At 45.4% G+C, this 27,692-nt stretch overlaps 1 protein-coding gene across 1 annotated transcript; it reads right to left on the reverse strand.

Annotated features, from left to right (window-relative positions):
• Positions 1-488: 488 nt before the first annotated feature.
• LOC138283271 (platelet-activating factor receptor-like) lies at positions 489-27,692 on the reverse strand. Its single transcript, XM_069221292.1, has 2 exons — positions 27,473-27,692; positions 489-2,240 (listed from the first exon to the last, which is right to left on the reverse strand). The coding sequence occupies exon 2, from the start codon at positions 2,234-2,236 to the stop codon at positions 1,214-1,216; it is 1,023 nt and encodes a 340-aa protein (XP_069077393.1). The 5' UTR covers positions 2,237-2,240; positions 27,473-27,692; the 3' UTR covers positions 489-1,213.

The following is a 27,692-nucleotide window of genomic DNA, read 5'->3' on the forward strand; positions in this document are numbered from 1 at the left end:
CTAGTTTTGGTGGGGTGCACAATGAGCATTTAATTTGTCTGGGGTACCCATAGTATCATCTAAAAGGGACTTGCAAGTAAATTAAATGTATGAATCAGGTGTAAGCCAAGTGTACCATGTTTTAGGGGGAGGGCACAAGCACTTTAGCACTGGTTAGCAGTGGTAAAGTGCAGAGAGTCATAAAAACCATCAAAAATGGGTTCGGTAAACAGTAGTGGTGATGGCAAACAGGGGGTGATCTTGCAAAGAGGACCAAGTTCAACAGTGAACAAACCTTTCTATTTATATATTTACAATCACTTTGATGAGATCTAATATTCAGTGTGTGCCCTGTGAATCGAGAAACACATGTTCATGAATTTAACAGGAGTGTGTGTATCAGGTCAGGTCAGGACTTTCAAGAGTTCAAGTTTCTTCCAAACAAAACTCTTCAAGAAACAGCTGGCAACTTCAACTCATTGTTATCATTTCTATCAATTTATTTGTTGTGTAAAAGCAAAGCACAATAAAAAAGGCATCAGTATTCTGTACAAAAAACATATAAAAAGGATAACAAAATATAAAATGCAATATAAAAATGTCATAAAGGAAAAGCTATATGGAAGGTTGTGGTTGCATGGAGGTATTTGGCCAATGTGAGACTCATTTTGAGGCACCCAGGATAAGCAGTAGGGATGAGGTGTGCCAATCCAGACCCTGGTCGTTGACCCACTGCCTCTCACTTTCACTAATTTGCTTGGCATATTACAGCTTTTAAATGAAAACAAATCTGGAAACTGTTTCACAATAAGTGTAATAATTTAATGGTCTATGACATGATTGCTATAACACCTGGATGCCTTAGAAGAGATGTCTTGTTGTCACATCTCTGTGCAACTCCACTGAGTAAAGTCCCACAGGAGGCACTGTTCTAGCTCATTTTCTACTCAAGTGAAACTAAGAAATTAGCTACTCTTAATTGTGCTCTTAAGCCACTGACTTCTATATCAACCCGGAATCTGTTTCCCCGGTACAGCTGATGTATCACTACCAAGAGCTTAAGGCTGCAGTACATAAATATACAAGATAATGGCTGAGGAACAGTTCATAACACCAGACAGCCAGTTTCCCTTCTCCGTGATGTTTCTTTTCTGCTGAACAACAAAACCATTCACTACAAAAGTTACTAAAATTGCCCAAGACAAAACAGTCTTTCATGCCACATGAGGCTCCTCTAGCTGGAAGTGAAAGATGATGATCTGATGTGAGACACTTGACCCTCATGAATGGCCTCATGAAGTGGAACCCAGCGAAGGATCTTATGCCATATTTTCAGCAGGTCCGTCCGGAAGCGTTTGACTGAGAAGCAGTAGATCACCGGGTCAATGCAGCTATTGAGGCTCAGCAAAGCACAGTTGATTCTGTGCATGACGTCCAAAATGGAAAGTGGCTTGCAGCCTACTGAGGATGTTCGACTGGCCACCCAGGCTACAATAGTGAGGTGGTATGGGGCAATACATATCACAAATACAAGCAGCATCCCCAATACCATGGCCTTGGCCAATCTACGATGTGCACCCCGGGAACGACTCAGTGGCAAAGACAAGTTCTTCATTATTGAGATGTAGGAAGCCAATACAACCAAGAAGGAGATGGAGACATAGATTATCATGGCATATGAATAACTCTGACTGCCAGAGAAATCCTCAAAACACTTAGTCACAGAACGGCTGGTTTGGAAGGTTTGACGCTCCACCAGTGAAGGCACGGCACAACAAATCCATACGAGCCAAGTGATGATGCAGGTGGCCAATGCTCCCTGCCGTGTGTTCAAGGGTAGCCTAGATTTGGACATTTGGATGGTGTAATGCCTATTGACACTGATCAACATCATAAAAGTGATTGCACTGTAGGTGGTCAGGTAATATGTGGCTCCTGCAACCCTGCACAAGATTTCTGAAAATACTGATCCATTTAACACGTTCCAATTACCGCCATTGAAGTAATAATCAATCCACAGGGGTAACGTGAGGTTGAAGAGTATGTCTGCGAAGGTCAGGTTGATGAGGTAGATCCTTATAGCTTTCTTAATTTTACCATTATGGAGGAACACCACCATGGCAATGGCATTGCCGGGAAGTCCAATGCAAAGAACAACAGTATAGGCCATCGGCAGAAAGACATACTGGGTTGGGTCATAGTCATTGCATGTAGACGAAGTATGCTCTGTGTCATTACCTCCAATAGAGATGCTCATCTTTCTAAAAGTAGGGGTAAAAAGAATGAAGAAAAAAGGTCAGTGGAAAATGTGTGTACTTGTTATCATGACAAAAGAAACCAGTAAATCATAGTTCTGCTCTTTATCACAGCAATGCTACTTTCAGTGGGATCTGTTGAGGTCTGTCACCTATTCCAAAGACTTGAACAACCAATAAAGGTCATTGTAATTTGTTTTCCACCTCAGCTCATCAGAGTTAAGTGCAGTTTTTTGCATGCCTACTAATTGGTGGCCCTTTTATTGGGAAATCTGCACAGGTGCAAACTCATGGGGAATCAGAATGCTTTTGGTTTCAGCCTCGTCATTTAGTCATTGTTTATCTAGAGCGCAAACAAGGCCTTGAGAAATAAGTTTTACAAAAGAAAACTGATTCCCACAATTACTACATGTTTGAGCTGGTGCTCTCAACACACTCTGCAGTGCAAATGGCATAATCAATCAACTTTCTGGCGCAAAATATCTTTCGTGTATGTAAGTTGATAAGAGCATAGCGCAAAGTGGCTTTGCATCAAGCAAAATCGCCCACCCTATAATCTACCTAAATGGGGTACACCAGAGCAGGAGAAATGCAAACATGCATAGCCTTTCAAGCAAAACCAGTGCTACTAAGTAGTATAACCTGGCTTTGGCGAAACCCTAATGCCAGGTGCAAACACAGGGTCATGGAATATTGGGTTATATGCTGACCATAACATATGCAATTGCTGTAAAGTTATACACTCTGGGCGGTTGTCCTTCTGTTGAAATTCGTAGAGGGGGGTGTATTGTGAGTAGAAGTCTCATGCAAGAGTGCTAGGTTACCACAGCACAACACTTCCAGCTAAAATGGCTTTTTTAGAGTGACAGAGCATATTAAATCATCAACGTACAACTCTTACTCTGTATTGGTTTGAGCATTTTTTGCACTCAAGCAATGAGGCATGGCTGATTTCCACACAGCACTGTGCTACGTGAATGAACTGCACCTGGGCTGGGATGTTGCCGGGTTATTACATACGCACGCTAAATTCCTTTGAATTTGGTAAAAGCTCCAGTCATTTGCACTGCTGCGAAGCAAGCGCGTTGTGATATCAAGCGCTAAACAAAACAGACTGTTAATCTTTTCTTTCTCCAATCTATTTATTGACATTTAAAACATAGCAAAGGTCCACAAAACTAGTACTGTAACATCTTACAACATCTCGTATATCCCAGAGGTCCTTCCAATCTGCCCCTCCCACTCCCTGTCCCCCTTGACAAGAGCACAGATATTGCGTCCCTTGGTTTGAACGTGTTGTATCCAGTTCAGCCCACCGAATCACAGATAGTACCTCGATATGTGTTCCAGCCATTCCAAATCTTCCCCCATTTACGAGGGTGGCGTCTGCTTTGGTAGACCACCCGCTCCGCCAACATACACCAGTCTATATGTCTTTTCCAAGCCTCCAGATTCAGAGCATAGGTTTCTCCCCAAAGTTTCACCACATTTCTCTTGGCTAGCATCATTCTCAGCCGCATCCATATCCGTCGTGCTCTGCCCACCTCAGTGGTTCCCCCCACATTAATGGTGCATTGCTTCCCCGACACAGTTACACCCGCTCCTCCCACCGTGGTTAAGCAGTTTATGACCTCTTCCCAAAGGCCGCTTATTTTGCCAAACGTAATCTCAGAAAACAAGGCCTGCGCTTTAAATAAAGGACTGACTGAGCTATTGGTGGCTGCCTGCCGAGATCTGCGCGGTCACACTATTGAGAATAAAACGTTATTTCTGTTTCCAAAATATCAGAAATGGGAGATAGGGTGCCACTATGAGGGTTTATGGGAGCTGCCTCCTTCCCGCCATCTCATGTTGTTTGTAACCCCCCCCCCCTGACTGTAGGATGTGGCTGGTATTCTAGATCACATATTCCCAGTGAGGCTCATGTGACTTCTGCTTAATGGCATCAGGCACAGCATAGAAAATGCACTTTAGCCTGAGTCTACGTTTGGGTGAATGTTTTGATGAGTAAGTAGATGGATACTTGGATGAATACATGGATGAATGTCTGTATGAGTACATGGATGGATGGATGGATGCTGCATGGATATATGAGTGGGTTCGTTCATGGATGGGTGGGTGGCCCTTGGATGCATGAATGGATGCGTGGATCGATGGATACTCCTTGGATGCAGGGATCAACTATGACTGGAAAAAAGAAAGATAGATACGTAGGCAAAAATGTTCACAAAACGAATACTAGTACCTAAATGGACGTTTGGTTAGAACTAAAAGAATTTCATATTACAAATGTTGAGTCCAAATATCATATTTAACCATATGAATAATTGTGTTATGGTAAATGTGTGTGTATACATTTTTGTAAACCAAGAGATAATAATAGAAAACCTAGATGAACGATAGGCAGGGCGGTGGGTGGTATTTATGCAGTTGGGTATAAAAACACAGGCATTCTGAAGTGTTGCCTGTAGAATTGGAGTAATAATACAATGCTCACATTTCAGGTAGTGGAGACCCGCTGGTAGAAAGTCATAGCAATGCACCTCCACATGGAAACCGAGACATTGAAAATGCATCGTCTACCCTGTGTACAATAAGCAAATGCTGTTGAAGCCAATAAGTGTTGTATTCCTGATCTGTACACAAAGACTACTGATTTTTAGAGAGCTTCAAACGCTGGAAGCTGGATGAGAGCATGGTCTAAGCAATGGAAGGCCGTGATTTCACTTAGTGGAGAAGGAGCACAGACAGAAGAGGACGAGGAGTAGAGACATATAGCTTCTTTTAATGGGATCTGAGATTGCTGCTCTCCTGGCCAAACGTGGAACAGGCAATACGTGTCAGGGACATGCGGTGCACACCCCACATCTACTCAAACCAGGCTTACATATGTACATCTGTTGCAACCAGGCACGTCTAAAACAAATACACAAAAAGGTGCCCACCGATATATATTATATACATACAAAAATATATAAACATACTCTTCCATTTATTGATATCTTGAATCAGCCTGTTTTTTTATCTCAATTATTCTGCTCCTCTTTCCAGTTATATGTATGAATCTTATATATTTATGTGTCTGTTTATGCGGGTATGCATGTATATCACGTCTGTGTATGCATGCTAATCTGTATTTGCTTATCTGTCATTGTTTCTTTGTAAATATGTATGTACTTAACATGTCTCTCTATGTATGATTGCATCTTTGAATGTAAGCACATATACCTTTATCAATGTATTTATCTTACTAATCGTGGGTACATCTGTAAAGCTGTGCATGTACAGGGAGTGCAGAATTATTAGGCAAGTTGTATTTTTGAGGATTAATTTTATTATTGAACAACAACCATGTTCTCAATGAACCCAAAAAACTCATTAATATCAAAGCTGAATATTTTTGGAAGTAGTTTTTAGTTTGTTTTTAGTTTTAGCTATGTTAGGGGGATATCTGTGTGTGCAGGTGACTATTACTGTGCATAATTATTAGGCAACTTAACAAAAAACAAATATATACCCATTTCAATTATTTATTATTACCAGTGAAACCAATAGAACATCTCAACATTCACAAATATACATTTCTGACATTCAAAAACAAAACAAAAACAAATCAGTGACCAATATAGCCACCTTTCTTTGCAAGGACACTCAAAAGCCTGCCATCCATGGATTCTGTCAGTGTTTTGATCTGTTCACCATCAACATTGCGTGCAGCAGCAACCACAGCCTCCCAAACACTGTTCAGAGAGGTGTACTGTTTTCCCTCCTTGTAAATCTCACATTTGATGATGGACCACAGGTTCTCAATGGGGTTCAGATCAGGTGAACAAGGAGGCCATGTCATTAGATTTCCTTCTTTTATACCCTTTCTTGCCAGCCACGCTGTGGAGTACTTGGACGCGTGTGATGGAGCATTGTCCTGCATAAAAATCATGTTTTTCTTGAAGGATGCAGACTTCTTCCTGTACCACTGCTTGAAGAAGGTGTCTTCCAGGAACTGGCAGTAGGACTGGGAGTTGAGCTTAACTCCATCCTCAACCCGAAAAGGCCCCACAAGCTCATCTTTGATGATACCAGCCCAAACCAGTACTCCACCTCCACCTTGCTGGCGTCTGAGTCGGACTGGAGCTCTCTGCCCTTTACCAATCCAGCCACGAGCCCATCCATCTGGCCCATCAAGACTCACTCTCATTTCATCAGTCCATAAAACCTTAGAAAAATTAGTCTTGAGATATTTCTTGGCCCAGTCTTGACGTTTCAGCTTGTGTGTCTTGTTCAGTGGTGGTCGTCTTTCAGCCTTTCTTACCTTGGCCATGTCTCTGAGTATTGCACACCTTGTGCTTTTGGGCACTCCAGTGATGTTGCAGCTCTGAAATATGGCCAAACTGGTGGCAAGTGGCATCGTGGCAGCTGCACGCTTGACTTTTCTCAGTTCATGGGCAGTTATTTTGCGCCTTGGTTTTTCCACACGCTTCTTGCGACCCTGTTGACTATTTTGAATGAAACGCTTGATTGTTCGATGATCACGCTTCAGAAGCTTTGCAATTTTAAGAGTGCTGCATCCCTCTGCAAGATATCTCACTATTTTTGACTTTTCTGAGCCTGTCAAGTCCTTCTTTTGACCCATTTTGCCAAAGGAAAGGAAGTTGCCTAATAATTATGCACACCTGATATAGGGTGTTGATGTCATTAGACCACACCCCTTCTCATTACAGAGATGCACATCACCTAATATGCTTAATTGGTAGTAGGCTTTCGAGCCTATACAGCTTGGAGTAAGACAACATGCATAAAGAGGATGATGTGGTCAAAATACTCATTTGCCTAATAATTCTGCACTCCCTGTATGTGTCTGTAGGGCTTCCTTTGTATATGTGTTTCTCTTTCTATGTGCATATATTTCTGTCTGTCTCTAACTTGCCTATCCATGGAGCGTACTTTTCTGCATAGTTCTGTGTATGTGTGTGTCTGGCCATCTGTGTTTTTCTTCCTGTTACGGAAGCACTTTGTTCACTCTCAGCATTTATTGATTCAACACCAGTATATTCGATGACCCCCACACCCAGTGAACCCTATCTACTGCAGAACAACAAATTGTCCTACCTGGTATGCATGCATACCCATCATGCTCCTATCGTTATTATATAAGAAATAAAGGATCTGTTGTCATCTACTGCAGGTGCATTGCAAACCTCCCTCCCATTTATCCAGTTGTGGGAAGGGGAAGATTCTTTCCCCACTGTCGAACACTGACTTACCTTTGATGCTTACCTTGCCCTGTGAGTGTGGGTCATTCAGAAATGTTTACTAGTTTGAGTGACTAAACAGGGGGTGCATTTCCTATTGACTCCCGCCTACTGTGAGTGCTATTTATTTCTTAGGCCTGACAGCCCAGCTGTCTGCAAGACGCATCCTTTCCAGTTCTTTCAAATATTCACAGAGCTGTAACTCTGACAGGGGAATACTGCTTTTTCAGCTTGTGCTTATGGCTGTTTAGGATATCATTCCGCCTCTTAAGGAAAACTTACACTGGAATGTACGGGGAACGCTTTTACATGTCAAAACTACACTGAATCAGCACACATTTTATTCTTTACCTCGTAGTTGCTTTATAAATAGAAAGCAATCGTTTTCGTATTGTTTTCACTGCAGTCGTTTTCTTTCAAATGTTTTAATAGTACTCAAAATAATAGCCAGGCCTATTGGCTTTGCCAATGCTTATTTTAAAGTTTCCATCGGGCCTCAACCTCTTCCTAGCATTGCACCTACCTCCTCTAGTGATCTTCCCCACCTATTAAGTGTTCAGAGATACATCGATAGTTATTTTTCACGCTCGCGCCACTTCCACTCCTGGTTTTGCTGCGTCATGGCCGCAGTGAAGCATGCACGCCACAGCTCTTCACCTGCGGTGCATGGGCGCTCAAGTTACTCTCTCACGCTCGCACAGCTTCCGCTCCGAAAACCCCCTCGCACTGTACTCTCGCCTCCAGCTTCTGGTAAAACACGTGCTCTCTGGCACCATGTGTCAGCAAACCAAAAATCCTTCTGTCATTTTGAAAGCCAAGGTAGCTCCCGAGCTTCAAGCGTGGACAAAGCCCGAGGCCCAGAGCCAGGCCTCCGGTTCACCAGATCACAGATAGACATAGCTGCCAAGTTTGCAGTATTCTTAAGTGTGGCATTTCCAATGCTTCGGTGTGGCTGTCTGTGATATTTAATTGTCACATGTGTGACACTTTGAGTGACTCTTTACAGTGAGAGAAAAAAAGAGGGTATGATTGCGTAATCGGTCAGAGATGACCTATCATTCCATTATGTGTAATAACATAATATTGCTGAATAGATAGTGAACAACATCATACATTTGTACGTAGTTCTTTTACGCTATAAATAGGCATTTATGCGTACTTGCAATAACCATTTTATTTATGAGTAGCACATTTCCTCGATCAGACAAGAACTCTCCGGTAACCATGAAAATTGCATGTGGTCTTTTTTTTTAATACGCAAGCAGCCTTGTCAGTGCCGTTGCGTGCATCCCCGCACTAAAATGCATTAGTCACGCATATTAGGACCTCATGAGTGCGGCAAGGCATGCTCGGGGGTAGGGTGGGGGCTGCATTAAACAAAAGCCACCAGCAGTCAGCTGCTAATATTGGATTGGATACCTTAGCTGCCAGATAGGGCCATATTCCAGCGAATTGTACTGCGTTTTTATTACATGCATAGAGAATAATATTATTCACTATTTGTGTAATGAAGGCAATCACAGAAAACAAAAAAAGTGGATCCCTATTGATGTCCATAGCACGAGCTACCCCTGTGTTCCAGGCATGATTTTGCCACCACTAAGGCCAAGGGTCACAAGGCAGTGCCAGGGGTCGCAATGGGCAAGCCGGGGTCGCAGGTGCGTCCAGAAAGGTTCAAAGGCTCACCTCTCCCATTCCTTTGAATTCATGTAAGGCAGTGGTCTGAGGCTCTGGGTGGGGGCAGAAGTGCAGACACTGCCAGAGCAATCCAATATTAGCAGCTGACTGCTGGTGGCTTTTGTTTAATGCAGCCCCCACCCTACCCCCGAGCATGCCTTGCCGCACTCATGAGGTCCTAATATGCGTGACTAATGCATTTTAGTGCGGGGATGCACACAACGGCACTGATAAGCGTCAGTCTAACCCTCGATGTGTGGCACTTGGCACAGCTGGATAGGTGTGGATTTATGCACAGTGGAGGATTCTGTGGCGTAGAAAGGGTACTGAGAGCACTAATGCGGGTGTGCAAAATGCACAACACACCTAAGGTAAGGTAGTGAATTACAGCTAGTATGGGGATATAGAGGGTCCCTCACGCGATATAGAGGGTCCCTCACGCAACTGGTCTCGGTACTACGCCAGCTGCACCAGTGACAGGTACCCCCGCAGTAGGATTGTGGAAAGTCCTAGGCACAACAGTAGGCGCCAACCAACAAACAACATCTCGGTAGTAAACACTTAGAACCAAACCGCAGCAAAGACTGCTCAGGTAATGGGTCTAGATGTACCACCTCCGCCCCAACAGACACACGTAATATGGTGGCAGAACTGGCTTCGCCATTTTATATGTGAGCTAAAACGCACTCCCTAGTTAAGTAGGCCAAGGGTGCAGCAGGTGCAGGAGAGACCAGAGATTTGAGGATACGACTGCAGTGCACACCAGTAAACACTACCTTTTACTACCCAAGAAAGATCAACCCATTTACCCTGATTTCATTAGGGTGAATAGTTCCTTTAGTACTATCACTAAAACCTTACTCACCACAAAACCCTGCTACAGCAATGTCCTTGATGAAAGAATAAACACCCGAATGAGAGAACTGCAGCCCCCTCAGCATGAAAGAAGCTCCACTCTTTCCCCCAATGAAAGAGCACTTCATGTGCAAAGAGTTGAATTTCTCCCACAAAAATGCACTCGGCGGGTCCTGCAGCCAGCCTCCACTTACTGACGACTACCGGTCACCTTGGCACCACACACTAGAATAAACCTACCTTTGCTGTCCTGTGTAGGCCATTCGGCGTCGGAGGTCGAGGCCCTGGGGGCACTATTCCCTATGCAATGAGAAGGAACTCCAGCCTGCTGCATTTCAGCAGAGTTTTTCCAGCACAGAAGACGCGCGGTGGAGTAAAGATGTCCAGTTTACTCCAACAGGATTAGTCCAAGCCAGAATTTCAAACTAACCACAATGGAAATGAGGTACACTTTGAAGTGAGTAACGTATCTTGCCCCATCCCTCCAGATCCTGCCCACCTTGTCCCAACTGCACCTGACTGATTACCAACACCTTTGCACAATTCCTTCCTCTGTTGCCGCCCTCTGTTCTTGCTTCTAATTTATAAATGCAAAATAAAAGAAAATGACTTTGCCTGCTTTCCTTACATCGCGGGAGCTTCCACCTCTGTGATTCATGACTAACCCCTAACCTCAGTCAACTGGTTCTGCTATTTTAGCACGTCAGCCAAGCATCCTCTGAAGAAAAACTCCTTAACTCCCAGGGCCCACATTCCTACTGCCAGGAATTTGTACCAAATTTATGACAATTTTCAGCTGTTTCTATTGATAACTGAGCGCTGCTCATAAGATCAGATGCTGCGTGCTCTCTATTACGCTACTAGCTATGCGTTTATGCTTCCATATGCTGAACGTTTATTTGTTGGAATCTCAATTAGCTCCGCTGCATAGGTACATATCCCTCATTACCTATGTAAAGATGGATTGTATTGTATACTTCCTTTCACCGCCTGATCAGTGTTATACTGTGAACAATCCATTGTGTTGTGCCTGACTTTCTCCGACCACTCCTTATATAGCAATCTGAAACAGAGATGGATGGATTTGCGTCTTATAAGAAAACAAACAAATAAATACAAATATTGTCCCAAGCATTCTTTTTGGCAAGCACTCTTCTCAGTGTGCACTGCCCCTCCCAGATTTAAAAGAACTCCTTGTCTCCTGCAGAGTACCACATGGCTCATTCATTTCTCCCATCACAATTTTCCTCTGCATGGGACCTCTGAGGTCCATTCTTGCAGACAGCAGCATCGAGATCCAACCAATATGTAGATGATATGCAACTCTACCTACTAATATCCTCTCCTAACTACATACAGAGACTCAAATCCTGCATCAGACTTCTCCAATCTTGGACATCAACAACATCCCGAAGTCAAACGCTACAAAGATTGTTTTTTTCCTGTTTGCCAAAAGCACCAAACGATCTCAGATTCAAGTCTGGCACTCCAGCTTAAACCCACTAGGATTCTCTCCCCAGCTGACAAACCATGCAAAATGTCTGGGATTCACCCTCAACAGAGACCTCTCATTCAAGCAGCGTACTGACAGATAAAACAAGGACAGCTTGGTTCCAGGACTTCCTCTCAAAGAAAGTGAAACTGTTTCTTCCAGATGAGGACATCTGAACAATTGTACAAGCCTTAGTCCCCTCCCATCTAGATGGAGGCAAAAGTCAGCACAGTGGTCTCCCAGATACCACCCCTGAAAGGTATCCTACACACTGAGGCACCACATCACCCCCACGTTAAGCAACCTACACTGGTTTCCTCTTCCAGCCAGAATCATCTTCAAGATGAGCTGCATCACTTGTAAAGCCCTACACAACAACACTCCAGCTTACCTGGCAAACAATCTAGCCACATCTGGCATACAATTGCAGACCAGGAGCCTGGATATCACCAGACTGGAGACAAAACATTGCAATAAGGAGAAAAGACAGAAGTCAAGCCTTCTCATCATGCTGCCAGTATCCCTAGTAACATAAGATCAGCGCCAACTCTTCTATAGTTCAGAACAAACGCTGAGAAAGCCAATAGGTCTGGCCTTTTCAAGCCTGCTTTTTTTTTTTTTTTTTGTAAACCTATGCAGTAGACATTAAAAGTGTTAAAGTAAAAAAATAAAATAAAAGTCAAACTAGGGCTGTCTAAAGGATGTGCGTAAGTAAAAAATGGCCTATTGCAAAAATAAGGAAAAACATAAAATGAAAGCAGAACTGAAAGAAGAGACTGGCCTACTAGCCCTGGCACAGAAGTGGACTACTTTTTAGGTGCATGAGCAAGAACGAAACACTGTCACTCACAGGGAAGAGAGCCAATGGCTGAGGGAGGCTGACTCAGAGCCCCATGCTGTGTATTGTGGTGGGTGGAAGCAAAATGTGAACAACACTTGAACAGACCAATGGATGAAGGAGACTGACTAAACAACCCTGTATCTATCTATGTGTACACATTTTTACTACGATTTTTTAAAAACAAAACATGAAGCTGGTGAGACAAAAAATTGAAGTCATACCTCTCCAAGGAGCACTACTCCAATCCAACAGTCTTACCTTGCCCTTCCCTTAAAAGTATCTTTCTAGAGTTCATGGTGCCTGTTCAGCCCTCAGTGGCTCTCTAGCTAGACTTGCACCCCACAAATACCAACACATACACACAAATAAAGAAATCTACCCCATGTCCCCAGGCGGCTCCTCCGCTATGGTGGAGGAGCGTCGCCCCCCGCCAGCAGCAGCAAGAACTGCAACGCTTTAGAAATAAAAGGATAATACACGGTGTTTATTATCATTTTCTTTTTAAAGGGGTAGCCAAGGACCATGTAGACAAGTTCTGGGCTTTTTATCAGTCCTTATTGTTTTGAGGTGTGTCAGTTCAGTTGGTTCAAATGAAGTGATCCAAGACTACATTTCCCAGGGTACATTGCAGCAAAAATCATGGACTAAAAATAAGTGGTCCTTGGAAATTCGGAGCACAAGATAATACTAACCACATCAAGATCCAAGGTTCGTGGCACACACCAGCCATACCAGTGCACCAATCGGCTCCCACAATCTGTTCGGATCCACCCATGAGTTACACACATAACTTTTCCGCATCCAAGATCTGTCTGCTGCGCTTTCAACAAAATTGGTTACAGACAATTCATCTCAAGCAGACATTGATCAAACTCAGCCTGTGCCCCTCACGTTTGAACCAACCTGGATAAATCAGTTTCTTCACGCGGCTTCTGAAGAACTGTGTGGGGTGCGACTCAGCCTCTCACCCTTGCGAGGTTGATAAACCGAGGGACATGGAGGTGGATATCTGGAGTACCCTGGATGGCAGTCACAGTGGGACGTGTGTCAGCGGACACGGCTTGTTAGTTATAGCTCTGTTTGTATCAGCCGCACAACCAGGTGACAGCCTGACACAGTCTCGAAAGCAGAGTTTTTCCACCGGATGTGGACTGAAAACCATCATTTTATTAAACATCGGCGCATAATAACAGACTCACACATGAACTCCATCAGGAGCAACTGCTGTGAACAGGAAACACAGACACCGCAAAGGCCAACGGTAGCACATAGCGCCGACTAAAAATTCGATGAAATGACTAAGAGACATAGCCCTCTGAAAACGAAATATTCGTTGTCACGGGTCACATTACTGTAGCTAGCAAGTAGCTCAGTCGGATCAGTGCCTGCTGCGAAGATCTTTGTATAACCTACAGTTCAGGGGGTTGAATCCCAACCAGGCCGACACAGCATTTAATTCTTCTGTGGAAACAAGACTTGGGTAAGAGTAACCCAGTGGTGGACTGGAGGCGAGTGGACTACTTCAGAGCTGGATAAGCTGAGAGACACCGAAAATATGTTTCCCTCTAAGAATCCTGGGGGAGCAACGCATTGGTCTTCAATACACAACTAAGATACGCAGCTACGAAGATATAATATTTCTTGGTACTGAAATACTGAGATATTTCAAGAAAGTCTAATCGGAATTGTCTATAGAACACAATCCTCTTTAGACGGTAGATTTAAAAAGAAAGAGCGATGTTAAATGAACTGTATGTCCCTGTTCCAAAAAAAAGAACCCTGGATGAAGTACCCCCCAAGTCACTACGCAGAGGGGCAGAATCACATTGTGCGACATGGCGGTGGTATCAAAAACTTTTCCAGAGTTGATTTCTCTACCCAGCCCAGTACTGAGCAACACCGATTATTTTACGGCACGTCTCTCTATAAATTGGGTTATACCAGTGGTCTCCAAACCCTTTAATGCCGCGCCCCCCCAGTTGAAAAAAATAAATAATTGCCCCCCCAGAATTTTTCACAATTATTCTATAAAGATGCAATGTTTAAATACTGGTCCAGCAGAAGGTGGTGGATTGACCACATCTGCTGGCAGCAACTGATATCCCCGCTATACACTCAGGCAAGCCGATCCGAAGTACACCTTCCCTTTCTACAACTATTCCCACTCACCATAACCTCCTCTCCCTCATTCTAATCCTGCTCTGGTGTCCGCCATATTTGAGTCCATAGATCACGCCGTCCTCAACACAACACTCTAGGAGTAACTGAGCCCTCACTCTTCCTGTTCCCTTCTTACCTCAAGGAATATACCTACTGCTTCACAAGCTGGACTCTAGACTCCTCTCCAGTGGAGTTCCCCAAGAGTCTTGGATCCTTTCTTTTTGTCCAATACACCGCAGTCATAGAGAGAATCCTATCTCCTTCGCCTTTCACCACTACGGCATTCCTGGTGATAATACCCAAACCTTTGTTTAGTCCCTTGCTGCTCTAGTTCACTCCAGAGCAAGGTCGGACTGGCCTGTAAGGCAATTCTGCAGTGCCAGAAGGGTTGGTTTGACAGGTCAGTGTGTGGGCTGTTTTTATGGCTGTTTGCGGGCTGGTTTTATGGTCTAGCAGGCTGTGTTTTTTCACTGTTGATTTACCCTACATTTCCACAATCATCGCCTGCAGCAAGCATAAGTGCATGCAGTCTTCCATAACTTACAGAACACCTTTACAGCGCCCCTCTACAAATTCAAAGCTGCACAGTTTGCAAATCTGGCCACTTTTTTTAGCTTTATCATTCACTAATGGGGACGCTTTTAGTTTGGTGCTCGGACCCATTTTCTGTCCCAGTCCGATCCTGATTTACACTCTGATCACCAGTTGCCTCTCTTCCATATGCTACCTGTAGCCACTCGATGTATCCAGTCACAACAGTGCTTAATGTGAGGTGTGGTTGCTGCTGGAGACAACTGGCACTTATTTTTGGGGACCTGCGCTTATTTTTTTCACATCAGGTGTTGACCAAGAGGAAGAGAGTGAAAAACACACAGATCAGAAAGACGGAGGAAGAGAAAGATGGAAAAACCATCACAACGAGAGAAAGCAGAAACCTGCAAGGAAAAAGATAAAGGTGTCGGGAATGTCTAGTAGTGAATTAAAGAGGCATGAGGTGGATTTAAGACTAGCATCCTTGGTATTCAAGGCACCAACGTTTAATTACAATGGCCACGGGCTTCACAACAGAGCTTCGGGCACCAGCCCTCTTTCCAATCCAAACTAAGCGCTGAGTCGCATGCAGCAAAGAAAGAGACTATTGGTAACATGCATTGTTTATACTTTACCCCTAATGCCACTCCTCCAGGTCAAAACCTAGAGGTTCCCTACAACAGGAGATGCTACCTGCGACCACCTCCGAATCGTTGAAGAGTTTAGGAGTACATCTGGATGTGTCTTTATCATTCAAAAAACAAATTAGGATGGTTATGTCCACAAGCTCCTTCCTTTATATCACTCTCAGATCTGTCATTCATTTGTCCAAGCTGTTACTATATCACACATTGATTTCGGCAGTGCCCTTTATTTGGGGCTTCCTCAGACATCATTGCAACGGCTTCACCTCATTCAAAATGTAGCAACAAAACTATTAATCAAGTTTCCACCTCATGAAATATGACTTGGTGCTGTCCCAGCTAAGAGAGCTGCATTGACTACCTGTAGCACTATGCTTGAGTTTAAAAAACCTTTGTATTGTTCACCAGGCCTTTTACAATCCGGGTCCAATCTTTATTCAATCCAAGATTACAGGCTATGTCCCTAGTAGATGTCTCTGACCTGAATATGCCCTTGTGCTTTGTGTGGCAGGGTCTATCTCTGGAGGCAGGGTTTTCTCTTATTTGGCACCTGTGTTGTGGAACTCTGTCCATCTCAGTCTGCTCAGAATCCAGTCATCTATAATTCCGTAGGCATTTAAGACTTCACTGTTCCACTGATACTGCTTAATATTTTCAACTCCTAGCTCCAGGACACTCACCCATCTATCAGTTTGCCCTTTGCACATATAATTCTTTTTTCCACCTCAACAGACACTTGTTCAATGCCAGCCAGTAAGCACCCTTAAGATCTGATGATCTTATCTCACAAAGTCAATAGTATCAGCCACAATTATATATACATATTTTTCCAAATATATTTTTATTAATTTTCAACAGTGTCAAGTAAATAGTCGGTGTCAATGTCTCCATCTGCACCGCAATTTCTTATCAAAGAGGGATTAAAGTACAATAAACAGTATATCATATTTCAGTTAGTGAATGAACATCATATTTGTAGGCCCTGGCCTCATGCATTTGCATCAGAATTACATATCAAAGTCACAAGTATGTATACAATAATCATCCAGCAAAGTTTCTCTAGAGCATGCGTCATATACCCATAAGATCAACCACACTTTAGGATGTGACCACTTGCCATAAGGCCTTCACACAGGCAATGCAGAGAAGGAAACAAAACTTGGTAAAAGTACAAACTATAGAACTTTCTAAGTATGTGCGGTTCAAGGACAGAGGGTAACCACGGCAAACCACCCACCAGGGAACTCGGTCCCAAAGGTGGGATCGCCAGAGCCGGAAGGGGAAGAGGGGCGAAAGGGTAAGCAACTATAAATCAGTGGCCTCCGAGCCATGCACAAAGGATCTGTCCAGCAATTCCATTGGGTGCAGTGTCCATCATACCTATCAAGGACCTTGGGAACTAAAGATGCAGATGGCTCTCGGATGGCATGGTAAGAAGTAGTAGAAAAAGCCCTGATTTTAAATGGTACGGGGTCACGGGGTGGTGGGTTATACAATTGCATGCTATGCCGTCTTCCTGGGCGAACCCGCTGGGCTGGTGTCCTCACCCTCCCAGGGTGCTATTTTGTCTGTCAGTTTTAACATATAGGTGTCTCAGAGTGTCGTAGTCCCACTCCTACCCCTCGACCCTCGGCCTTGCTCCAATGCCGTAGCCTTCGCCACAGCCCAGCAGGACACCACACGTACCCAGCTCTCTACACTAGGGGTTTGGGTGCCTTCCAGGACATAGCAATAAGTCTCCTAAATAATACAAGTGCAAGATCTGCAAATCTTAGGTAGTGTTTAGTCTGTGCAGTTCTCTTAGCTATCCCCAGGAGACAGAAGAGTGGGTCTAGTGGAAGGCGTACATCTATGATATCCAACAAGTGTTGCACTACCTGTGTCCATGCACTGTGTAACACTGGGCATTCCCATGTCATATATAAAAAGGTAGCATCTTCGTTGTTTCACCTCGGGCAGGAGGGGGAGGCCTCTGGAAAGATACTATGTAGGCGATAGGGTGTCAGATAAGTTTGATGAGCATAATTAAATTGGGTATAATTCAATCTAGCATTCTTTGAAACGTAACGCACACGTTCCAATGTTATCCACCATTGCTGTTTGGTCAGATTATTGCCCAAGCAGGCATCCCATCTAGTCTTGTTATGGGTATGTGGTGCACCCTGTGTCTCCCTGAGTGCTATGTAGAGATTAGAGACCGCTCTCCTTTCTGAGCCCCGTGTTAGGATATAATGCAGCCCTTGATATATTGTGGGCTCTGTGGGGTCCAATCGCCAGATTTTCCCCATCACTGCCTGTATCGCTGCATAAGCAAAGAACTGTTCTACGTCTAAGCCATAAGCATCACTCAAATTTGAAAAAGTACGCAGCTGGCCCTCTTCATAGAGGTCACCTAGGTGTGCAAGTCCCCCCTCCCTCGAAGGATTGAAGTTATATATGTGAGTCAGGTCTCGCAACTGTGGTATAGCCCATATCGGGAGATGAGGTGAGTAGGAGAGCAAACGGTACCGCAGCAGGATATAACGGGTCCAAGCAAACTTTGCTGTCCACAGTAGTAAGCCCACCTCTGCATCGGGTGCACCCCGTGTGAGAAGCCATCTTAATACCCCTTCCTCCCCTACCATTGCTCGCACCATGTCCCCCTCCATTGTTTGATCCCCAGTCATCCAAAGCATCAGCCACTGGAGCTAAGCCGCTGCATAATATCGTTGTATGTCTGGCACCGCCATACCATCCTTGGCCAAGGGAAGCTGGAGTGTCTGCAAGGATACCCTTCTACGTCCAGACCCCCATATCAGCACCGTAAGCAGACTGCGTGTGGTCTTCAAAATGGTCTTTCGAAGAGGAACTGGTAATACCAGAAACAGATAGAGCAATCTGGGGAGAACCAACATTTTGGCAATGGCCGCTCTGCCCATAGGGGAAAGGGGCAGGCGAGTCCAGAAGGATGGTGATTGTCTAGCGGAGATCAGTGCCTTGCCATAGTGGCTTAGCCCAATTTACCTTCAAGCCTGCCACTTCCCCAAAATGGTCTAAAATAGTCAATAAATCCGGAAGAGCTCCGGCAACCTTGCGTAGATAAATTAAGACATCATCCGCATATAGGGAAGTAACATGCTATCATCCGGCCAACCAAATTCCCCAATCGACTTCCTTCATTCACAATTGTGCTGCTAACAGCTCTATAGCCAGTGGGAAAAGCACAGGTGAAAGAGAGCAACCCTATTGCGTCCCCCTTTGAATGGAAAAGGAGCGAGATATCTGACTGCCAGTGCGGACTCTCGCCCGAGGGGTGGAATACAGCAGTTGTACCCATTTTATGAAACAAGGCCAAGTCCAAATTGTTCCAGGACCTGCATCAAGTTTGTCCAGCCGAGTGTGTCGAATGCCTGTTCAAAGTCCAGGGATACAGCAACAGGATGGCTTGCATCCCTGGAGACCGTGTCTATGATGTGACACAGTCACCTGGTGTTGTGGAATGAGGCCCTACGAGGCACAAAGCCACACTGATCGGGGTGAATTAAGGTTGAAATCACCGGGAGTAATCTGTTAGCCAGGGTTTTACTTAGGATCTTATAATCAATGATTATAGACATTAATAAAGGTCTATATAAGCCTACTTCAAGCAGGTCTTTGCCAGTCTTGGGCAGCACTATTATAAGTGCTTTGCAAAGCAACGGTAGGAGTTGCCCTGGCTGATAAGACGCCCCATGCATATCCAGAAACCGGGGCACAAGTGAGTCCCTGTAGGTAGCGTAAAATTCAATTGGAAACCCATCTAGTCTGGGGTTTTCCCTCTAGCTATCTGTTGAATCGCTAACCGTGTTTCGTCTAACTGCAATGGAAGTTCTAAGTCCTGCCACTGCTGCGTCAGGGCAGGTAGAGGTAGTGCCTGTGGATATGAGCGAAGATGGGAAACAGATGGAGCAGGAAGTTCTGAGTACAATGTTTCATAATACTGTGTAAAAGTTTCTTGATTGCCTCTTGGGTGTTCACCAACTCCCCCCTATTGGTAAGAATCACTCCTACGACCGTACTGGGTGTTTCGGAATGCAGCAACCACAACGGCATGCATCCCAGCCTATCCCCATCCCTATGCTGTTGAGCCAGTGAGCTTTTGAGGTCCACATTACCCAATCGCCTCAGTTCCTCTCTGTGTTGACGGCGCTGAGTCGCCAGCAGCGGGTGGGCCAGGGGGTTGCCTATGCCTCCTTTTCCAGCTTGCGTATCTCATGTTCGAGGTTCAATAAACTATGTGTAAGGGCAGATTTCACCCCGAGAAGCGGCCATACAATGGCCCCGCAAGACCACCTTCATCGCATCCCACTCTACTCGGAGGTAGCGCACAGAGCCTGTATTTTGTTTACAATACTCCAAGAGGGAGGTGCCTATCGTAATCCTATAAGCCATGTCATGCAGCGCTTCCGACCGTAGCTTCCATAGGGGTATAGATGGTTTATAGTTGCCCCAGTGGAAAGTAACTTTAAGGGGGTTGTGGTCCATGATGTCCTGCCTAGATATTCAGAGCCACAGATATGGGGCCAAAAAAGTAAGTCACAAAAAATATAGTCAAGCCTTGTGTGTACTTGGTACCCCGGTGCATAGTAGGAGTATTCCCTGGTCCCTGGGTGATGTAATCGTCAGACATCATGTAGACGCATGAAGGGAGACCACTGTTGAAGTGTTTAGTAGCTTGGAGGCCAGGAGTATTCAGGAGAGGAGAGCGAGCGATCCAACATGGTATTCTGTATGCAATTAAAGTCTCCCCTCAAAGACCGGAAGTCCCAGGGTCATGTACTAGGTTTAGAGTCAGCTCATTAATAGAAGCCTCTTGGGCAGTGTTAGGACCGTATATCGATGCAAACATAATAGGCTGACCATTCAGTTGGCCCTCTAGAAGTACGTACCTCCCCTATCGGTCTACATGCACTCTGGTTTTAACAAAGGGCACCTTTGGTGCCACCCAAATTAGTGTAACTCTAGCATATGCTGAGTATTCGGTACCATATTTCTGGCCCTTCCAGTGATTACGAGCTTAAGCAATTCCCCACGTCTTAAATGAGTCTCTTGAAGACAGGCAAAATTAATCCGCCGCCTCCTGAGATAAGTATAAACCCTGCATCATTTAACAGGATTACCCATACCACGAATATTCCAAGTTAAGACAGCATATTCCACAGCCATAGCATTAAAACATAGTATACATTCCCATGGTCACCCGCCTCCCCCACCCCTCCACCCTTAGCCCCCCGGAACCAATCAGCACTCTTCCTGTTCACCGGGTACATCAGAAACAGGATAAACAACTCCCCGATCCCAGGCCTGAACCATAATAAGTATCATGCTAAAATCCCTCAAACATCTAAACATTACTGTAAAAACTGTAGTATACATGCGTCCTTCTGGCCAAGGCTTAAGCCTGTCGTCTCCCTCTCATCCAGGGGGGAGGGCAGAGAGAGGTCTGTATAAGACGACTGTCCGTGCCACGGATCCCGGAGACTGATCAAAGGAAGTAGACGCCAGGACCCCAGCAAGGGCACCATGCAGGAGGGAGGAAGTCAAGCCCTGTGGTCATCTCCTGCTCATACCAAAGCATCCACTCAGAAGGAGAATAAAGCGTTGAAGAGTGTCAAAGGTCATCCGCCAAACGAATGGTTAGCGCCGGGCCCTACTCCACGCGTGAGTTCCGGGGTCCGTGTAAGAGTCAACAACTGGTTTATCCACCAGCGCAAAAAATATGCTGTTAGATAACTGCTAGGCCTCCTTCAATACTACTTCTTGTTCCTTAGCTACCTGGGCGACTGATGGTCCCACATTGCTCGTGTTGTGCTTGCGCCTATTCATTCATGGTGTCAGCCAGTTTCTTCATCTCATGGTGTCTGTGGGGGGTGCATGAGCCCCTTGGCGAGTAACCAAGTCAATGCATCCTCTGGGGAGGTAAATACTCGTGTTGCTTCCCATCAATCACCCGCAACTTTGCTGGAAATAGAAGCGCATATTTGTAGTTCAGACCTCTCAGGTACTGTTTTACTTTAATTAAGGAATTGCGTTGTTTTTGCACTTCACAAGTAAAGTCAGGGTAAATTGAAATCCCAGCATTTTCATGACGCCATGGGCCTTTGGTGCGGGATAATTGTGGAATCAAATCACGGTCTCTAAAATTAAGGAGACGGGCCACTATGGGCTGTGGTGAAGCACCCGGGCATGAAGGTCTACCAGGTACTCTGTGGGCCTGTTCCACCGAGAAAAACTTTGAGGGTTTCCCATCCAGAACGTTGGCAGTCAACCATTGTTCCACAAATAATTCCACACAAGGGCCATCTGTTAATTCAGGGAATCCCACCAGTCTGATTTTATTACGGCGCAATCTACCTTCGGCATCCTCTGCCTGCTTATGGAGAATAGTCATCTCCAGTTTCACCTGTGCCATCTGTGTCTGTAGTTCCTGAACCGTAGGGCAGAGGGCAGCAAGCAAGGATTCAGCTCATTCCACCTGCTCCGCCAAATTGCTGTGATCTACTTGAAGTAGATTAACCTCCACGGCTATAGCATCGATCCTAGCATCCAGTGAAATTTTTGTGTCCAGAATAGCCTGGAGGACCTTGTCAAACTGTGGGGAGTGCAATTTGAGTGTCGTATCCCATTGAGAGAGGGTCTCCATCTCACCACCATCTTTAAGGAGTTGATCTAGTTATTGCCCAGTGTTCTTGATGCTCTTAGTTTTACCCATCATTGCAGCACAAGTGCGGGGCAGAGAAGGGGATCACCTGTCTTCTGGGGAGCACTCCTGCGCACAAGGATCTATCAGCCAACCACCCAGCCAAGCGTATTGAGGAGCACTTACGTTGTCTCAGATGGCGTTCAGGAGCTCAGAGAAGGTCGCCAGAGGCCGCCGGGGACCACTGAGCCAGATTCCTGTCCAGTCGCTTTGTTAATTATGACAGTTTCTGCTTCTGCCGCACACCAGAGGGCAGGATGTATTATAGGGTCTTCCGTTCACGGGTGGGTAGTCCCCACGGGGGACTAACATTGCTCACCCCTGCAGACGGGGAAGGCAGGCCGCCAACACAGGCCTCTCACCTGGTCTTGTTATCCTTTGGAAAGGCCCTGTGAGATGACGCAGGCCGTCTATTTAGTGCAGCGGAGGCCTCGCCGCCATCCTCACACATGCTCCGCCAGCCTGCTCCCTACGATTCTGCAGGAAAGAGCACTGGTGACACTCCACTGTGTAGAAGGGCTCCTCCCTCTGACCCAGAGATCCTCCCCTGGGCCAGTTTATAACCAAGGGGGGGGGCCTCCAGTTTCTGTTTGTGCTACTCCGGTGGGGATCTCTTATATCGCGGCTGCATCCTTGTCGTGGCCGTGTTTCGTCTCAATGACCCCGCCGGCTGCCTTGTGCACGTAGAGCACCTTGCATCTCTTTTCCTTGTTATTTTGTTTTCCCCGTTTGTCTTTTTTTTTTCATAATACCTGTCTTTTCTGGAAGTCTTTCCTAAAAGGTTAAGCATTCATATAGTTATTAATTTAACTTTATTCTAGCACGCTCATAACTAAAGATGACAGCAGCCTCAATGGATAACATGTAGAGGGATGGTCATAAGAGCATTGCACACTTTAAATGGAGGCCTGAGTTGAGTTAGTTCAAAGCGTGTTATCATGAACACTCACTCCATTGCAGCAGGCGATAAAACAGGGAAACTGGATAGGATGGGTGAGCATTATATGGTAATAACTCCTAGGTGTCATTCTAGAGAGGTGAGCGTCCCCATCTTGAGTTGCCTTTTGCATACAAGTACATCAGATGCAAACATTTTCAGAGCCCCACACACAATGACCTATTGTTTTTTGGGTACTCACCCTCTCCTAGCAAGAAATCTAATACTAGGGCAATCTGCCAGACTCCTGTGTCCCCTTGTGGTGGCACCCTAAGACAACCGCCTACAGTCACCTTAATACGTCACTAACTCTGTGTACCTGCAGGAGGTGGAACCTCTTTCTTGGGTGCACCACGACTATCTTCCATATTGTTGTTAGCAACACAACAACTCCTTTTAACCTTACAGTGCACAGTCATCTGACGCAGAGCTGTTGTGTCTTTGGACTCACTTCCGGATAAAACTGTGGGACCCTCAATAGGTGTTACTACAGCAGTAGTGGGGCTGATTACTAACGGTTCATCACAGGAGCATCCACCTCTTACCAGACACTGGGCACAGGTAGTGTGGGGCAGCATTTTGCCCTGCATGTGAGGAACTGGGCTCTGGGCATTTCTGAAATTTGGTAAAGGAAAAATAAAAAGTGATGGGTGAATGCACAAATTATTCTCAGTCACTAGCAGCTGCTCTGGCAACCTTCAAGTCCACCAATTGTTACCCACTATGCCACTCTAGACAGGGAGCAGCAAATATGCAATAAAGATCTTGTCTTCCTCCAGCAGGAGCAGTCCAGCCCTTCACGAAGGAGGCTCGACAAGACTGGTGTTGCTTGTCTTCCCAAACGGGACCTAGCCTAACTCTTCAGGCTGAACTGCTAGTCACACAGAGGGTAATAGTACTTACTTTCCTCCATCTCAGTAAACGTCCTGCTCCACACTCATTGCCAACTGAACATGCATGCTGTAGCAGAAGCAATCTGCTGCATGCTGCTGGCCAATAGAGGTCTTTAATTTAGTCCACCACTGCAGGTCCCAACAAGGTACATGTATAATCACTCGTTCACATCTCACAATGACAATCAGACATGGGATGATATTAACAAAGTGCATCCCAACAGATCCCTCCACCATTTCTCCCTCCAAAGTTTGCCTGTTCAGGAAAATAAATGTTAAACAAAATATATATCCAAGAGTGGTCAATCTAGTACAGTAAGTAGCTATGTGGACTAAGAACATATGAACTAGCATAAAGGGACAGGCAAAGCTGTTCAAAGCTGCCAACTTACTGAAATTCATAAACTAAGTGGCTCCCATATTTCTTCGTCCATCACACTGCTAAGTAGTATGTCCTGAAACACAATAACTGCACCTCGGTGGTCATTATGCATGGCATGGAAAAAAACTTCCCACAAAGGATCAAAACAAAGGCAATGTACTTCCAACCATAAATCGTACACGGTGTAGCATGTTACCCATGAAGGCCGGTACCTCAGTTCCTCACATGGGGTAGTAAATGCTGTATAAAAGTTGCAATTTAATTGACATGCATAAACGTTACTCGCTATAAATTGCTTGTAAAATATATCTAACCTCATGAGGTTCTCTGCTTTAGGAGGCACGATCTTACATGATCTGTACAACCTGAAAACAGCTATGTTGGTTGACACCTGTGAAAACTTTGTAACCTGAAGCCAAACTGTTCAAGCACTTAAAATGTATCTGCAACCTTGGCACACCGTGCTAGATAACACCTACAAGATCTGGTCAGCCTGAAACAGAGCTGTCACAGCTGTAAAATCTGTATAAAAACTTGCGGCAGGGCTGTACTGGCCAATTTGTAAGATGCATGTAAAGTGAGCAGAGCTATTTTGGCCAACACCTGTAAAATATGGTAAGATGGAGAACAGCTCCACAGACTAATGTCTGGGCTTAAACTATCTTTATAAAATGAGGTGACAGTCTGCTACCTGATGCCAGCAACCTCTATGTAACAGGAGGCACAGCTATGCTGGCTGACACCTGCAGGATGGATCCTTTTACGTAGAAGGATGGGTCTACTGTCAAAGGCCTGAACCTGTACAACCATAGACCATATCTCGTATCCGTGCTGGCTGATGCCTGTGAGATCTGTGTGACATGAGGGATACCTTTGTAGTGTTAGGCCCGAGGCTCCATGAAACCTGTATGAACCACGACACACTTGTAACAGCTGTGTCTATGGCACTTGTACAACATCTGTAACTTTGGAATGACACATCTAAGATCCGTGTAACCTGAAGGACAGCTTTACTGTCCAATGACAGAGCATGTATGTTATAACTCTGCTGTAGCTGTGATAAATGACACCTGTCAAACTGCTCCACTCTAAGGACGCCACAGCTGTACCCCGGAGCCTCAGCTGTGCTCACTGACAGCTGCACGACCTTGAGGGATGAAAACACAAAGGCCAGAGGTTGTGAGATTGGTACCCCCAGAGCTTTAACTGTGCTCAGTGACACATGAACGACCTTGAGGGATAAAATCCCGGATAAAAGGTAGAACTTGTTAGATATGTACCCCAGAGTCTTAGCTGTGCTCACTGACACCTGCACGACCTTGATGGATAAAAACACGGATAAATGGCAGAGTTTTTTATATCTGTACCCAAGAGCTTCCACTGTGCTCAGTTACACCCGCATGACCTTGAGAGATAAAAATGCAGACAAAGGTCAGCGCATGTTAGATCTGTACCCAAAGTCTTAGCTGTGCTCAGTGACACCTGCACGACCTTGAAGGATAAATACACGGATAAAGGCCAGAACTTGTTAGATCTGTACCCCAGAGCCTTAGCTGAGCTCAATGACACCTGGAAGATCCGCATAGCCTGAAGGCTAGCGCTACAATCTAATGCCCGGGTCTGTATAATATGTATATTGTAAGAAGCAGCTCTGCAGGGTGGTACCTTTAAGATCTCTGTAACATGGGTTGCTGCTATGCTCGGTGGCACCTGAGAGATTTATTTAAGGTGAGGCACTCTTGTGTTGCTAACACCTCCGTTAATCCTTACAAGTCATGTGCACTATTTCCAAATAACCCCGAGCCTGAGCGAGGCACACACACATATATATTAATCGGTGAGGGCGCTTAGAAATTGGCTACCCGCAGTATTCGAAGGCGCAGGTGACGCTTGGCTCGCTGTAGCAGGCGCTTAGCCCGCTGAGCAAAGCTATGGTCTCATTTAAGTGGGCCGAGGAGTTTATTGGACAAGGAGAGGGTATTTATGACGCCCCGACTCGCAAACCCACCCAAGCGGGTTCGAGCCAGGCCTTGCGCTAAGACTAGAAGGAAGAAATGAAGGGGCGTAGGAAAACGGGGGGAGAGACTGCTATGGAAGGCCTGAGCAGACCCTGTTCCAGCGGAGAAAAGACAGAGAGTGGCGAATAAACGAGTGCGAAAAACGAGCAAATAAGTAATTGAGTCAAGGGTGGATTATGCATTCGGCCATTCTAGTCCTTGAGTACCAAGTAATGCTCACAAAGGCCCGGTAGGGACTGGGACGGGAGTGGTAAACCTTACCACAAACCAACGAAAAGTCACTTGCATTAGAATAGCATCAAATGGGCCCATAATTTGGACTAATTCATCACGATTTACGCGTAGAAACGTATTGTCCAACCAAGCCCAACCTAAATAAAAAAGCGGAGATAAGAAGGTGAGAGTGGCAATGACTCATTGAGTGAGCCGCTGGAGGTGGTAATGGTCGAATCAATTCATTACGGAGTGAATGAATGAGATAGTGAATGAAGGAGCGAGAGAATGACTGAAGCAGTGCATACGGGACAGAGTAGATCTATGCAGACACTTGCCAAGTGTTATTAAGTTACTGTGAGTTTGTATAAACAGCTTTCACTATTATTCGGCCTCTTAACGTTGGTGACGATACCAGTGCAGATAACCGCGTTAGCATATTATCAATTGTTTGTCGTTATAGCAGCGCCACACACTAACCCACTTCTAGACGCTACTTGGTTGAGGCACCCTGTGCATTAGATACATAGCGCGATGCCTCTTTTTGTGGGAGAGCAAATCACCTCAGACTGATCTGTGACACACAAGCACCGGCGCAGTCCTACCAGGGCCCCCACCTCGGACCTACCTGATGTCCCCGTCGTTGGCTCGTGAATACTCGCAGTACTTGGCGCCACGTCTCAGTCACTCGCCCAGGCGCTTCTCATGCCCGCTGCAGCAGCGAGGTGGCTCAGCTCAGTGAGTTTCGCTGAGCGCCTTGAGGCGTGGGAGAAGCGGTCGCACGCCGCTCTCACCAGCTCAGTCCCTTCTGCGAAGCAGCGGTTGGTACCACAGGAGACGTTCCTGAG

This window comes from Pleurodeles waltl, chromosome 3_1, assembly GCF_031143425.1.
Source record: "Pleurodeles waltl isolate 20211129_DDA chromosome 3_1, aPleWal1.hap1.20221129, whole genome shotgun sequence".
Classification (NCBI taxonomy): Eukaryota; Metazoa; Chordata; class Amphibia; order Caudata; family Salamandridae; genus Pleurodeles; species Pleurodeles waltl.

What these genes read in the sequence shown, in the direction of transcription:
- LOC138283271 (XM_069221292.1), bottom strand. Translation starts at nt 2,236, where the DNA reads ATGAGCATCTCTATTGGAGGTAATGACACAGAGCATACTTCGTCTACA.